The sequence below is a fragment of the Spermophilus citellus genome (genome assembly GCF_964194105.1).
Source record: "Spermophilus citellus genome assembly, chromosome: 2".
In the NCBI taxonomy this organism is placed as follows: domain Eukaryota; kingdom Metazoa; phylum Chordata; class Mammalia; order Rodentia; family Sciuridae; genus Spermophilus; species Spermophilus citellus.
Window position 1 is genome coordinate 139,630,073 of NC_138183.1, and position 12,745 is coordinate 139,642,817.

General features: G+C 51.3%; 1 protein-coding gene across 1 annotated transcript in view; it reads left to right on the forward strand.

The window, feature by feature from the left end:
* Positions 1-12,745, forward strand: part of LOC308641599 (pecanex-like protein 2) — a gene marked incomplete at its 5' end in the record, with an annotated part of 88,022 nt that overhangs the window by 39,861 nt on the left and 35,416 nt on the right. Inside the window, 2 exon segments of the mRNA XM_081280267.1 lie at positions 431-489; positions 4,482-4,697. Of these exon segments, the coding sequence (XP_081136393.1) occupies positions 431-489; positions 4,482-4,697 (275 nt within the window).

Consider the following 12,745-nt stretch of genomic DNA (forward strand, 5'->3'; position numbering starts at 1 on the left):
CTGATTCTTTCTTATCGTTCACCCTCAGGAAGGTCTTGGAGACTGTGCCCAACTCACGGAGGCAGGTGCACAGTGTCACCTGCTCAGCACCACTGTCTAGACCCCACCTGGACAAAGCCCTGTGGGGACGCTGCCTCTGGTTCCCACAGCAGCAGCTTCCCCTTGCTTTCACTCTGTGGATCTGTGCTCAAGAGGCAACAAGACACAGCCGTCCCCAGAATCAGGGTTCCCCTCCTCTCCCCTCCACCTGCCCCAGAGAGGTCAGTCTCATCCCCAGCTCCCCTCCTCCCGCAGTGCAGTCCCAATAGAGCACACCCCCAGTCCGCGGGCACCATCTCCTCCGTGTGTCCCGCCCACTGTGGGGCTCTGTAGGGGGTATCTAGCATGGAGGGACCTAACATGGCCTTCTTCCCTCTTGTGGTCCTTCTAGTACGAGGCGAGTGGACAATTCCAACACAAGACTGGCCGTCCAAATCGAAAGGGACCCAGGTAAGATCTTTCCTGCCCTCTTTTCAGGGTGGCTGTGTGTTGTTACATAGACAGCTCCTGGAAGGGGCATTGAGCACACTCTTATTGACCATGGAAGGGATCATGCCTGTGGGGAAACTCTGCCAGCTGCAGAAAAGACTAAGCAAGAAGACAGTCACGTCTTGACTGGGTGTGGAGGTGCATTCCTCTGTCCCTCAGATCCATGGGTGCTTGGTCAGTGCTGACCAATGCTGCCGGACGTTCTGTTTTGTGTGTGGTCAGCATCACACAAAGGCTCTAAACCTGATGTGAAGTACAGACTATCTGACTGTCTTGCCACAGTCTATCTATCTTATTTTTAACTCTGCTATCTCTTCTTTCCTCTTAGCAGAATGCTGATTTTAACTGAGGTGGAGATACACACACACACACACACACACACACACACACACACACACAGAAGATTGAACCCAGGGTCAATTTTCCCTGAGCTATGTCCCGAGCTATGTCCTGAGCCCTTTCCTTTTTTTCTTTTGAGACAGGGTCTCACTAAGTTGCTGAGGCTGACTTAAACTTACAATCCTTCTGCCTCAGCCTCCCCAGTCACTGGGACCTCAGATGTGTGCAGCTTCTGTGGATATTTTTATTGGTCTCACTCTCACGGGGTGACTAGGACGTGTGGCTGGCTGTCACTGCTCAGCATCGTGATAGTATTGGGCTGCATATTGCTCACCTGGAAAAAGATCAAAATTTAGAAAACAGTGAGCTACTATTGTTTCACATCATTGGAAAATTAAAAGTCATCTGGTCAAACCATCCCAAGTCAGGACCCTCTGTGTTTGAGCTGCATGTAGATGATCAGTGTAACATTGGATCTGAAAGTACCTGGAGAGATAGGCTTATTTTTTGTACAACTTTAAGTAAGAAGAAGCAGGGAGGAGGGGCAGAGACCCAGCTCTGGGGTGCAGCTGTGGGACTCCAACATCCCAGAGTGTTCACAGCAGGCACAGGGGCAACTGCACAAGCACATCATGCTTTCAGTTAGTTTTAATTGTCGTTTCATCTGCTAACTATGTAGATGTGCGGTCAGTGTGTTCTAAGACGGTGCCTTGAGTCGAATATTTACTTTTAGTGGTTTTAATTATTTTATTTAGATGTCCGAACAGTTTGATACTTAAAGGCTCATTTTTCTCCTTCAGGTCTTTCCTTTAAAAGTGCTAGAAACTGAAAGTAATCTTTAATTAGTGTCTGAGGATGCCTGCTGATTTATCAGGGAAAGTGGGGCCAGCAGAGGGACAAGCTGGCTTCTGTGTTCCCATGTGCAGAGTGGCAGGGAAGCTTTGTCAGGCTCCCAGCCAGCTCAGACCGCAGCCCTGTTCCCCCATCAGCCACCGTCACCTTATAAATGCATCACTTTCAGTTCAGCCTTTAACTGTCTTAAATGCCCAGCAAGGACATTCACTACCCAGCAGCATCCCCACATAGACTTCCTAGAGACAGGGGTGCTCTTCCTTAGGTGGGTGCACTGGGCATCGTCACTGCCCAACCCGCCGTCCTGCTCGTCCACGCACAGAGCAGGGCACTCGGCTGACTGCAGTATTTACTCAACCTCCAAGAACCTGTCTCCACTCCAGGACACAACCAGAGTAAGCCTGACTCTTATTTCAGGTGTCTCCTCTTTGGGGCAACTCTCTGCCTCTCTGGCTTTCTGGAATTTCTTCCCCAGAGAAAAGCCACTCCAAAAACAGAAGCTCTTACTTTTCTCCCAGACTTCCAGCTGCTTCTCGTACCCACAAGACGAGGAAGACGGCCCAGTTATCCAGCCTTCTCCTAAAAAAGCTTCTAGCCTCCTCTTGACAGATTCTAGAGGGGAGGGAAGGAGTTGGAGCCCAGCAGGGAGGATACGGGAAACGCACCGCGCTCATCCCCAAGCCTCAGCCTTCAGCCCTGGCCTGGCAGGGTGTTCCATCACCCGCCTCCCTCCGGTGTCACCATCTGCCAAGTTACAACACCTAGTAGCACTGACAGCACCGACCCGGGTGGGTGCAGAGCTAGAACACTCAGCCACGGCAGGGCGGGGCAGGTGGGGCATGCAGAAGTGGCTGGGCCAGTATGGAGGACAGCACCCTACCCAGGTCTCACCTTCACACAGCCCCTGCTTGCAAGCATTCCCACTGGCTTTACCCGTAGTCGCCCCCAGGACACAGCCCTTCAGCTGACAAATGGCTAAGTGAGCCACTGTGTGCCCAGCAGTATACCCAGCTGTGAAGCAGAGCAGACCTCCAAGGTACACAGCACAGGAGGTACACAGCATGGGGCAAAGCACTCGGTGCTTGAGCTGTGGTCATGCAGAGTGTTAGTGAGAGCCACCAGGAAGAAGGGATAACTGAATGCCAGTCCCACTGAAGGAGAGTTGGGGACCTGGTGACCACTACCTTGCATGAGAGTGTTCTGTGCAGGTTAGCCCGGGAGTCAGGGAACCACGTGGTGCTCACATGGTTCATGCTTTCCTCGGACTCGTGGAGATACCGGAAAGGAGGGATTTGCCCTCTATAAAGTGTTCCTAATTAAAATGTATATGCATACTTAAAACAAATTTAATATAATATAGTATAATATAATACAATATATTCATATAATATAATATAATATGATATGTATCATATAAAGCATAGAATTATATGTAAACATAGCTTGCATATAATGCTAGTGATAATTGTATTCATGTATGATAGCATATATATAAAAATGGGTGCTGTGTAGTTTCTGTAAATTGCACCTCAGTGACGTTGATGGAACCAGTGTCCTGGAGGTGCCTGATGGGCATTTCCTTGAAACATTTCTCTAGGAGACCCTAGAGAATGCTCTGTGGCGTCACCTGTTGTTCAACAGGTATTTGGTTAGGTCCTATCATGAGTTGCAAATTCTTCCAGGACTGGGTTATGAAAACAAGCAAATTCATATCTAGACATCTCCTCACTGAAATTGTGGTGCAGACAAGAAATTAGACACTAATTGAGTAACTGAAAACCATGTACACACAAAGCAAAAGCACAGGCATGTCAGAGCAGCAGGCCACAGTGCGAGAGGATTGTCCTGAAGTGATTGGGCTGAGGTCTGAGGAGAGAGCCACAGCTGATAAGCCAGAGTGGGTGCCAGGGCAGTCCAGGCAGGGCTATGTCCCCCCAGGTCCAGGTGGGAGGGGAGAGTCCCCCAGCTGGAAGTTTCATGTTGCTGGGTGCAAGGGCGAGGCCAGAGACAAAGACCAGACCACAGTGACTTGTGTGGCCCTGGGAGTGAGCCTTCTCAGGACAGTCCTAGCTCTTTCCTGTGAATGATGAAGTTCGCAGGCCAGGCTGAGAAGTCCTATCCATCTTAAGAGCATTGAGAAGGCACAGGAATGGGCTGAAGGGGTCCTGGGAATCATGCTCTGCTCTTCAATTGGAAAAGCTAGTTCTGCTGCAGGATTGGGATGGGATGGAAGGTCCCTCGAATAAACAGAGGCTGCCTACAGCAGAAATATTGGTAGTTTGACTGAGCTAGGGGTATCAGAGATGGAGAAGCATACAAAGATTTAAATAGTATTTAAAGAGGATGAAACAGAGGAGTGAAAAGAAGTGTGGTCATGGCTAACTGGGTGGTGGTGCCAGCCACTCAGATGGGAACGTGGACAAGGGGTGCCCATGTGTACATGTGGAAGCTGAGCAGCACTGGAGACACACAGAAAAAGTGTTGAGTACAACGGGGTGCACAGCCTGGAACTCAGAGACCTCAGCGGAGATAGGAATCTGTAGGGCACTTGCATCTAGATGGCAGTTCCATCCTTGGTGTGGAACCGACTGCCTCAGAGAAGCTAGAGGAGTAATAATATCCCTTACATCCACTGAGGGGGTGAAGAGCAGGTCTTCGAAGTGTACAGGGAGTCCAACTTGGCCTTATTCCAGGGACAGGCCCTTTTCCCAGGTCTAAACGCTCCATGAGCACTCACCTGCTATGTTCCTGTCTGCCTGTAGGGGGCGATGACAACAACCTCAATTCCATCTTCTATGAGCACTTGACAAGGACCCTGCAGGAGTCCCTCTGTGGAGACCTCCTTCTCGGTCGTTGGGGCCACTACAGCTCCGGAGATTGCTTCATTTTGGCTTCAGATGACCTCAATGCTTTTGTGCACCTGATTGAAATTGGAAATGGGCTTGTCACCTTTCAACTTCGAGGACTGGAATTCCGAGGTATGACTCCTTCACTGTGGGTGGTGTTGGCACTTGGTGCTTGAGCTGTGGTCATGCAGAGTGTTAGTGAGAGGCCACCAGGAAGAAGGGATAACTGAATGCCAGTCCCACTGAAGGAGAGTTGGGGACCTGGTGACCACTATCTTGCATGGGAGTGTTCTGTGCAGGTTAGCCCGGGAGTCAGGGGACAATGAACTGAAACTTAACCATGCCTACACCTGGGGATGAGCAAAGTGGAGCCCTGGGTCTGTCCTGGGGAGAACCCAGAAGCACCGGGTGGAGGTGGGCACCCCTGGCTGCAGGTCATCAGCTGGACCTGTGGTAGAACCTGATGCTACCAGTCGCAGGGGCCGGGGCTGTCTTGCATCAGCCAACTCATTGGAGCAGGGCTGTCACAGGGCTGTCTTCTGCAGAGGGAGAGTGACGGTAAGAACAGCTGCCACAGAGTGAGGTGTGATTCTGAGGATTTCATGTCAGTGAGGGCAGCACATGCATGGTCATTGCTTTGTGGTTACCATGTCTCCCTGGGAGCTGGAGCAGGTGGTGGAGCAGGAGGGGTAGCAGCCGACACACTTACCGCAGCAAGTGCTAGGAAGGAAGGAAGTTGAGGTGGGATGGAAGGCTGCTGCAGAGGGTGAGGGTGAGGAGGCCCACACTGTAGGGAACGCTCTGGAGGAGAGCGGGGAAGCATGCCCAAGGTAGGGACTAACACGTATTGAACGTGTGCATTGGGCAGCACCAGGAGAACAAGGGCCTGGAGCTGACCAGCAGAGGGGCCGCAGGGACACCAGGGGCAGCTGGAGGCGGGCAATGGGCCATCTCGCAGCCAGGGCCTGGGAACCATGAGGGATGCTGCAGGGGGGAGAGGCTGGACTCCTTTACGCTCTGGAAATGCTTGCTGGCTGCCCGCAGGATGTCCAGGGAAGCCAAAGAGAGAGCAGGACATGGGAGGCTGCTCAGGACTGCACCACTGTCCCCCAAGCCTGAGAGGAGGGCAGGGAGAGCTGAGACACCGGGAGGTGGACACAGCAGAACTGAACGCTGGGGTGCAGAAGAGGGGGCAGTGCACCCCCAATTTCTAGATGGAGTGTCTCTATGGCAGAGGGGTAGTGTTTTTGCTGCTGTGACTAAAAGACCTCATTAGAGGAGGAAATGTCTATTTGGGGGCTCATGGTTTCAGAGGTCTCAGTCCATAGACAGCCAGCTCCATTCTTGGTGCTTGAGGTGAGGCAGGACATCATGGTGGAAGAGTGTGGCAGAGGGAAGTGGCCCATATGATGTTCAGGAGGCAGAGACTAAGGTCAGCTCTCAAAATACATACCCTGAAGCCACGCCCCCATGCCCACCTCCTCCAGCCACAGCCCACCCATCTTCAGTCACCACTCAGTGACTCCCATCAGGGGATTCATGCACTGATTGGGTTGAGGCTTTCACAACCCGATCATTTCTCCTCTGAACCTTCTTGCACTGTCTCACACAGGAGCTTTGGGGACACCTCACATCCAAATCATAACAATCCCTAAATAAATTTGTATGAAAGACAATTTTTGTTCCAAAATTGGTCTGTTTCAGGTGTGCATTCTGTGCATCTGTGACCCTCAGGCATCGAAGGAGGGGGCTGGGTTGAGGGCTATCAGGCCAGGGGCAGTGGTCAAACTCAAGGTGCGGCAGAATCCCAGAAGCTGGGATGCCCCCAAGTCTGGGCAGGTGCCAGGGAGTGGAAGAAGCAAAATGTCTCCCATGCGTATGCCACAGATTTCCCTCTAAGTTGGATTCCTGGAATCCAAGGGAAGAACTTTGAAACCCGACCTCACTGAATATGAGTTGTAATTTCTATCACAAATCCTTGCCTTTTTCAGCCTCATTAGCCCACTTGACAAGTCTCCAAGTTTAAAGGGTCCAAAGCTAATTAGATGCCAAAGTTCACAGAACCTCTCTGTCTTCCAGCCCCTGTCCCACTCAGTCCCTCTTGACCTGTCACAGTAAACGCCTGATCTGCCTCCGGCAGTTTCCCCTGGCAGCTCAGCCTCTGCAGGACTGGGCCTCAGAGCCACGGCAGCCTGCTCCCCACCATCGTGAGGTTTGGCCTCTCCCTTGTGGTCACAGATTGGCTGCATTCAGCCTACAGATGAGCCAGCTGGAGGGCCCAAGGTGCCATATTTGGGGCTGACTGCCACCCTGGGACCTTGGGTCTCCTCCACAAGGTACTGGCCTGGGTGTCTGGGAATTCCAGGAGGGAACAGGGGACACTGCAGGGCCTCCTGAGGCCCAGCCTCTGGAACAGGTGCACCTTTGTGCCATATTCCAGTGGTCAGTCATTCCCAGGGACAGCTTAGGTCCAGGCGGGGAACGTCCCTGTCTCATTGCCCTGTGGTGTGTGGCAGGAGGCATGTTCCCATGGGCCATGGCAGCAGCACACCACACTCCCTGGGCTCCCTCAGATAGGATGGGAGGAGGCAGTGGTCGTGTTGGGTGAGGCTGCCGGTCTCTGCCATGGCTGGTTGATCTGTCTTCTTCCACCTAACCACTGAAGGACTGTCCCCTGGCTACAGGGCCACTTTGGCACAGTAATGATGTTTTAAGGTAAAGAGCCAGAGAAACCACCCCAATCCCACTCGCTCTCATGCAGGATATTTTCTTTGATCTAGTTCTAGACTCGTGGTGGAACGTGGGGACTTTAAAAAGCACGTAGTGGGCTGTGGCTGTGGCTCAGTGGTAGGGCACTCATCTCGCATGCCTGAGGCACTGGGTTTGATCCTCAGCACCACATTAAAAAAAATAGATAAAGATATTGTGTCCATCTACAAATTAAAAAAAAAAAAAGCCTGTGGCTTGACAAGATCTAAAGCATGCCTTGGTTGCAGGAGAGTCCAGTTGACCCGGAATGACTGCTCTGCTTTGTCTGCAGTATGGACTCCAGCATTCCCACGGGGCTCTGTTGACTTGGCCTCCTTGGACATTGTTCCAAGTTTCCTTTTCCACATTTTGCTTTTCTTTTGAATTCCCTATGTCCCCAAATAGCAGGCTTTATTTTGGTAGAATTTAATCTATTTCAGCACAGTCCGAGGCAGTTGGAGTATAGAAGGGAAGCCTGCTTAGAGGAGCCAGCAGGAACGAGCCTCCCTGGCTCTCTCTCTCTGCTTCTCCTGTTTTCCTTTTGTGGTGCTGGAGATGGAGCCAGGACCTCGTACACACCAGGCAAGCGCTCTGCCATTGACCTGTGTTCCAGGCCCTGACTGTGTCTCAAGAAGTAAAAAATACGCCCTAGAGAAAGGCCCATTCCTGAGGCAGTGGGCCAAGAAAGTCCCCTTGTCTTCCTCCCCTTGGTGACGCACACTGTCAGTAGGAGTGGTTAGCCACAGCTGAGGAAATCAGCTCTCACTGACTTTAGCAGAAGGGTTTGCCGGGTGTTATGTCAAAGGACTCGGACTTGGGAGCAGGTTGGCAAAGCCGGCTGGGCAGCCACTGGGCAAATGCCATGTCTAGAACCACACCGCCGCTGGGAAGGGTCACATCTGCACCAGTGGAACCAGGCCCTACCCTCACATCATCAGCACTATGAGCCCGGGACACCGGATACTGCTGTTCCCAGAATGTGGATGGAAGAACCGTCCCTGCCACCACCTCCTTCCAGAATGTGATTCTGGTGACCTGGCCTCTCTGGGTTGCAAGCTCATGAGGCACAGTCTGGAGTGAGTGTGTCAGACTGACAAAGCCAAGGTCACACATATGCCTTGTAGGTACACAGGAGACTTTTGGTTCTCGCCATAGCAGATGGCCATCCCCTCTCACCAAGACGTACCCACGAGTCCATGGACTGAACATGCTGGCTGCTGTCACGGTAGTGTCTGAATCCAAAGACAGGTAGATTTTTGCTTTGCATTTTGCATGGAGTCCAGTCAGAGAGTGACCGTGGTCAGGAAGGGCATGGTCCATTCCACCCCAGCAGAGATCCTGGCCAATGGAGGCTCCGCCTGTTTCTTAGTGCTGTGCTTCCAAGGCTGTCTCACATGTTAGTGCTGAGCTCACAGAAACCAGAGGACTGAATGGAAGACGTATAGGCCAGGCTTAAACCACGGATATCACATTTCCATCTACGTTCTGTTGTCCTCAGGGAATTGATGGGCTGGGGAACACTTTTCAACTGAGCACCCAGGAGAAATAGCAAAAGGCTTTGGGGAACCGCTGCGGCACTGTGCAGGGTTTCCCAAACATGGACTGGAAGCATAGATCCTGGGCAGCCCAAAGGAAAAACCCGGTCCACGGCATATCCTGCTTGGATTCGCTAATGCTGTAGTGAGTAATTAACATGGACTCAACATCAAGAACAACATCTTTTTAGTCCACGTATTTCAGAATAGAGATAAAGTCTTTTCTTTTTAGCCTAAGAAATCAGGAGTGTAGTCCTGCTGCCCTTGGGTTCTCCCGTGTTACCTGCCTCCAACTGGCTGTGGAACCACTAGGGGGAATGTCATGGTTAATCATCAGCTTTGACTCTAAGCCCAGGTGACAAGCCACATGAGAAGGCCAATAGGCTGAGGGCACCAAGTTCAAAGTTTTTCAAAAGGAATGGAGTCCATTGGATGATAACCCCAGTTGACCATCTCGAGTGGGTGGACACAGCAAGGTGGAGGAGACAATCTCTTCATTGTGTTTCTGTCCTTTAGCCAGTCAGGCCCCTGTGTGTAGGGAGAACCCCTCTCTAAGCAGAGGGTGAGAATGAATGGGCCCTCACAGCTGCCACAACAGGCCAAGTGACTGAAGATGCTGGGTGAAGAGCTGAGGACCAAGGACAGGAGCAAAGAGCCAGAGGCATAGGAGGGCCTCTTACCAGATGCCTGTGCACTCTGGCCCAGGAGAGCACAGGTCTGAAGGTGACAGCACAGTCCCCTGCTCACCTGGCCCCTGGGAAGGCAACCCAGGAGACCAGGAATCTGCTGCCAGTCAGCAGTGGAGCCCCCAAGCCCCAGGCCTCTGTTTCTTGACCAGAGCCTCTCCCCCTGGCCACTTGTCTCCTTTCATTCTTTCTTTTGAGTATTGACTTGAAATTTGTACCATAGTATTTATTTGGTTCACAAAACACTGCGTACCCACAGTACAATCCTGTCAGAGAATCCCAGGTGTCATGGCCTCACAGAGCCTGGATTTCTGCCTCCCAGCCTTGGTGGGATCCCTGATTCCTCTCCAGCTCTGTAGCCTGTCAGTCCCAGAGTCAGAAAAGTTGCCCCTGCTTGATGTCTCTGGGGCAGCTGGAGTCTCCCCCTGCCTCAGTTGGAGTATAACCCCTCCCAGGGGAGCAGGTGCTGTTGGGAGACCACCCAGGGCTTGAGCCACGCCTGGTGTCAAAGAGGAGTGAAGCAGGCCCTGATGGGGTCCTTGCTGACAGTGCAGGCAGGTGGGTGAGGGGACCACACAGGAGGGGAGGGCAGGGAACCTGGAAGTGGAGCGTGTTGCTGGGCGGCACGGGGAGCTCACCAGTGAGTGGTCACAGTTCACAGAGACTGCTGAGATCTGTGTGGTCTTCTGGCCACACTTGTCTTCATGGGTGCAGCCCTGGAGGACAAGGCTGGTCACCCAGTGTGGGGGTCAAGCCAAGTGGCATTGTGAACTGAGAGACAGACAGGGGCTAGGGATGTGTGCTGGGGTGTGATCACGGCCGCAGCACTTGGCCTCGGAGCACCAGCTGAGACCACCCTGAGCACAGAGGGGTGGGAAGAGACCCAGTGGCAGGTCCCAGGAACTGTGGGCCAGGAAGAGGACAGAAACCACTGAAGTCAGGATGCCATAGGAAAAGAGCTGGAAACGTGGAGGGGTTCTGAGGCTAACGTTAGAGAGGGGGAGCCACGGTTGGTGTCCAAGTCCAGGGTCCTCTGGGGAGGCAGGATGGAGTGGAGAGGGAGGGAGAAGGGGAGGGAAAGGACTAGCTAAATAGCAAAAGAATAGGGAAGAAGAAGTCCACAATGTTTCAGAAAATCCATTGGGTTGTTGAAATTTTTAAAAAGTTGGTTTTACCAGAATGTGGTCCTAAAGGTTAGAGCGGTCCCCTCGGTGGAACACTTCCAGCCGCTCGGCCCCAGCAGCCAGGGAACCTGTGCAGCTCCTGCAGGAGGGACATTGAGAGCAGAGTCTCAGCTCTCAGGATGCACAGCACCCCTCAGCCTGGAAAGCTCCGACCCCGGATCTGCCCTCGTCTGTGTGAGGTGATGTCAGCCGTCTCTGTAGGCTAACACCCCAGAATCACAGGCCTGGGGTTCGAAATTCCATGTAACCTCATCTTACCTACATCTGATGCAACCTGACCAGGGCTCTCCTGCTCATCTTGGAACTATCTAGAATCCTCTCTTCTCTGTGGCAACTTTCAGATCATTATGGAGTCCCTGGTTCTTACGTCCACATAGCACGAGGAATCTGTTCAGTCCCTGGCTCCAAACCTTACTGTCAAATACGCTCTCCATTCCAAACTCCTAAGCGCGCTTCTCTTCATTTCAAATTACGGGACCTGTTGGCAGGTGAGACGAGGCCAGACTGTCTGGATAGCAAGTCTGGGAAGAAGGTGGACTTCCCGTGGGATGTGAAGAAGTCTGCGCTGGAAGGTTCTTGGAGAAGGGAGCCTGGAGGGACCCCACAGGGAGAAGAGTGGAGAGTGCTGGTTTGTGTCACCTGCCCTTGGGTCAAGAGTAGGCAGTCACACTGGTCCCAGACAGGGTGACAGTGCAGTGCACACCAACATGCTGTGCTGTTCTTCTAAGCTGCCCAGTGAGGACCAATGACTTGGTTGATTTCATTTTTTTCTATGAACTGGTAAAAAAAAAGGAAGATTTTACTTGTGATTCATCAAGTCTCATTAGACAGCGTGTAATAAAAGGAAAGTACTCATCTGAAATTCTAAGAATTTGAATTCTGTCCACAAGAAAGTCTCCTTTGAGAGCCCGTGTTCTCATTCATAGAAGGGGAAATAGCATCTGCATAGCCAGGTTGCCCTGTGCATTAAATGAGGTGCCAAGACATCACTGTTTATTTGACAAGTTGACAAATGTCATGTAAATAGATGCTGTTGTGAAATAAAAATTCTTGGAGAAAAACAGTGCTGTGTGATTTAAATGTATTACAGCAGGTTTAAAATCTAGTTTGTGGAATGGATCATAGGGAAAATTTTATTCCTATGAGCAGATCTTAAAGCAAAATGAGGATCCATGGGGTATGAAATCATAATAAAAAAAAAATCTCTGCTCTGCTCACCGGAGCAAACAAGTTATGAATTATTCTAACAGCCTTCGTCTTGCTCCTATACTGCACTCCAGACCACACACTTCCCCTGGGTTCTCAAGGTCACATTTAAGACTCCACTGTTGCAGAAGGACAGGAACTGGATCTCGGCAAGACACCGCTCACAGAAGCAATGCAGGACAAGCCTGTCCTGACCTTGTTCCACAACCTTGACCATGGCACTGCACTGACAGTGCCAATTTCCCCATCATTAAGGCTGGATTAATTTCAAGAACACAATTATCGAGTAGGTGCTGAGCAATTAGGAACAGGAGCACCGGGTAGCTGTGAGCTGGCCATGATGATGGCAACAGAGTGGCCAGCAGTGGAGAGATGGCCATCCCAGGTAGGCCCCGCAGGGAGGAGCTCAGCTTCCTGTTCCCTGCCCTGGTGGCTTCGGGAAGCTGCAGGCTCTGGAAAGTTAGCCTGCTTGTGCAGGGGAAGCTCAGCTTTTGAGCATCACGATGGAATGTTGGTGAGGTCACAGGAGGATCACGGCTTGGCAGACTTCAGTGAGTAAATGAAACCATGTCTGCCTGCCCTGGAGCCTCACTGACAGGAATTCCAATTCTTAAAAAAAAAATGGAGTAAAAAGTTTTAAGTACATCATTTTATAATAAAATAGGTAGAAAAAAAATCCTGTAAGACATTGAGATCTCTACTGAATTTTATTCCTACTGAAAAATCTTAAGGTACAGAGTCTTTGAAATATAAAATTATTTTTAATGTTTTTTTTTCTATTTTTATTAACATGCATTCATTGTATGTGGTCACGGGGTCTG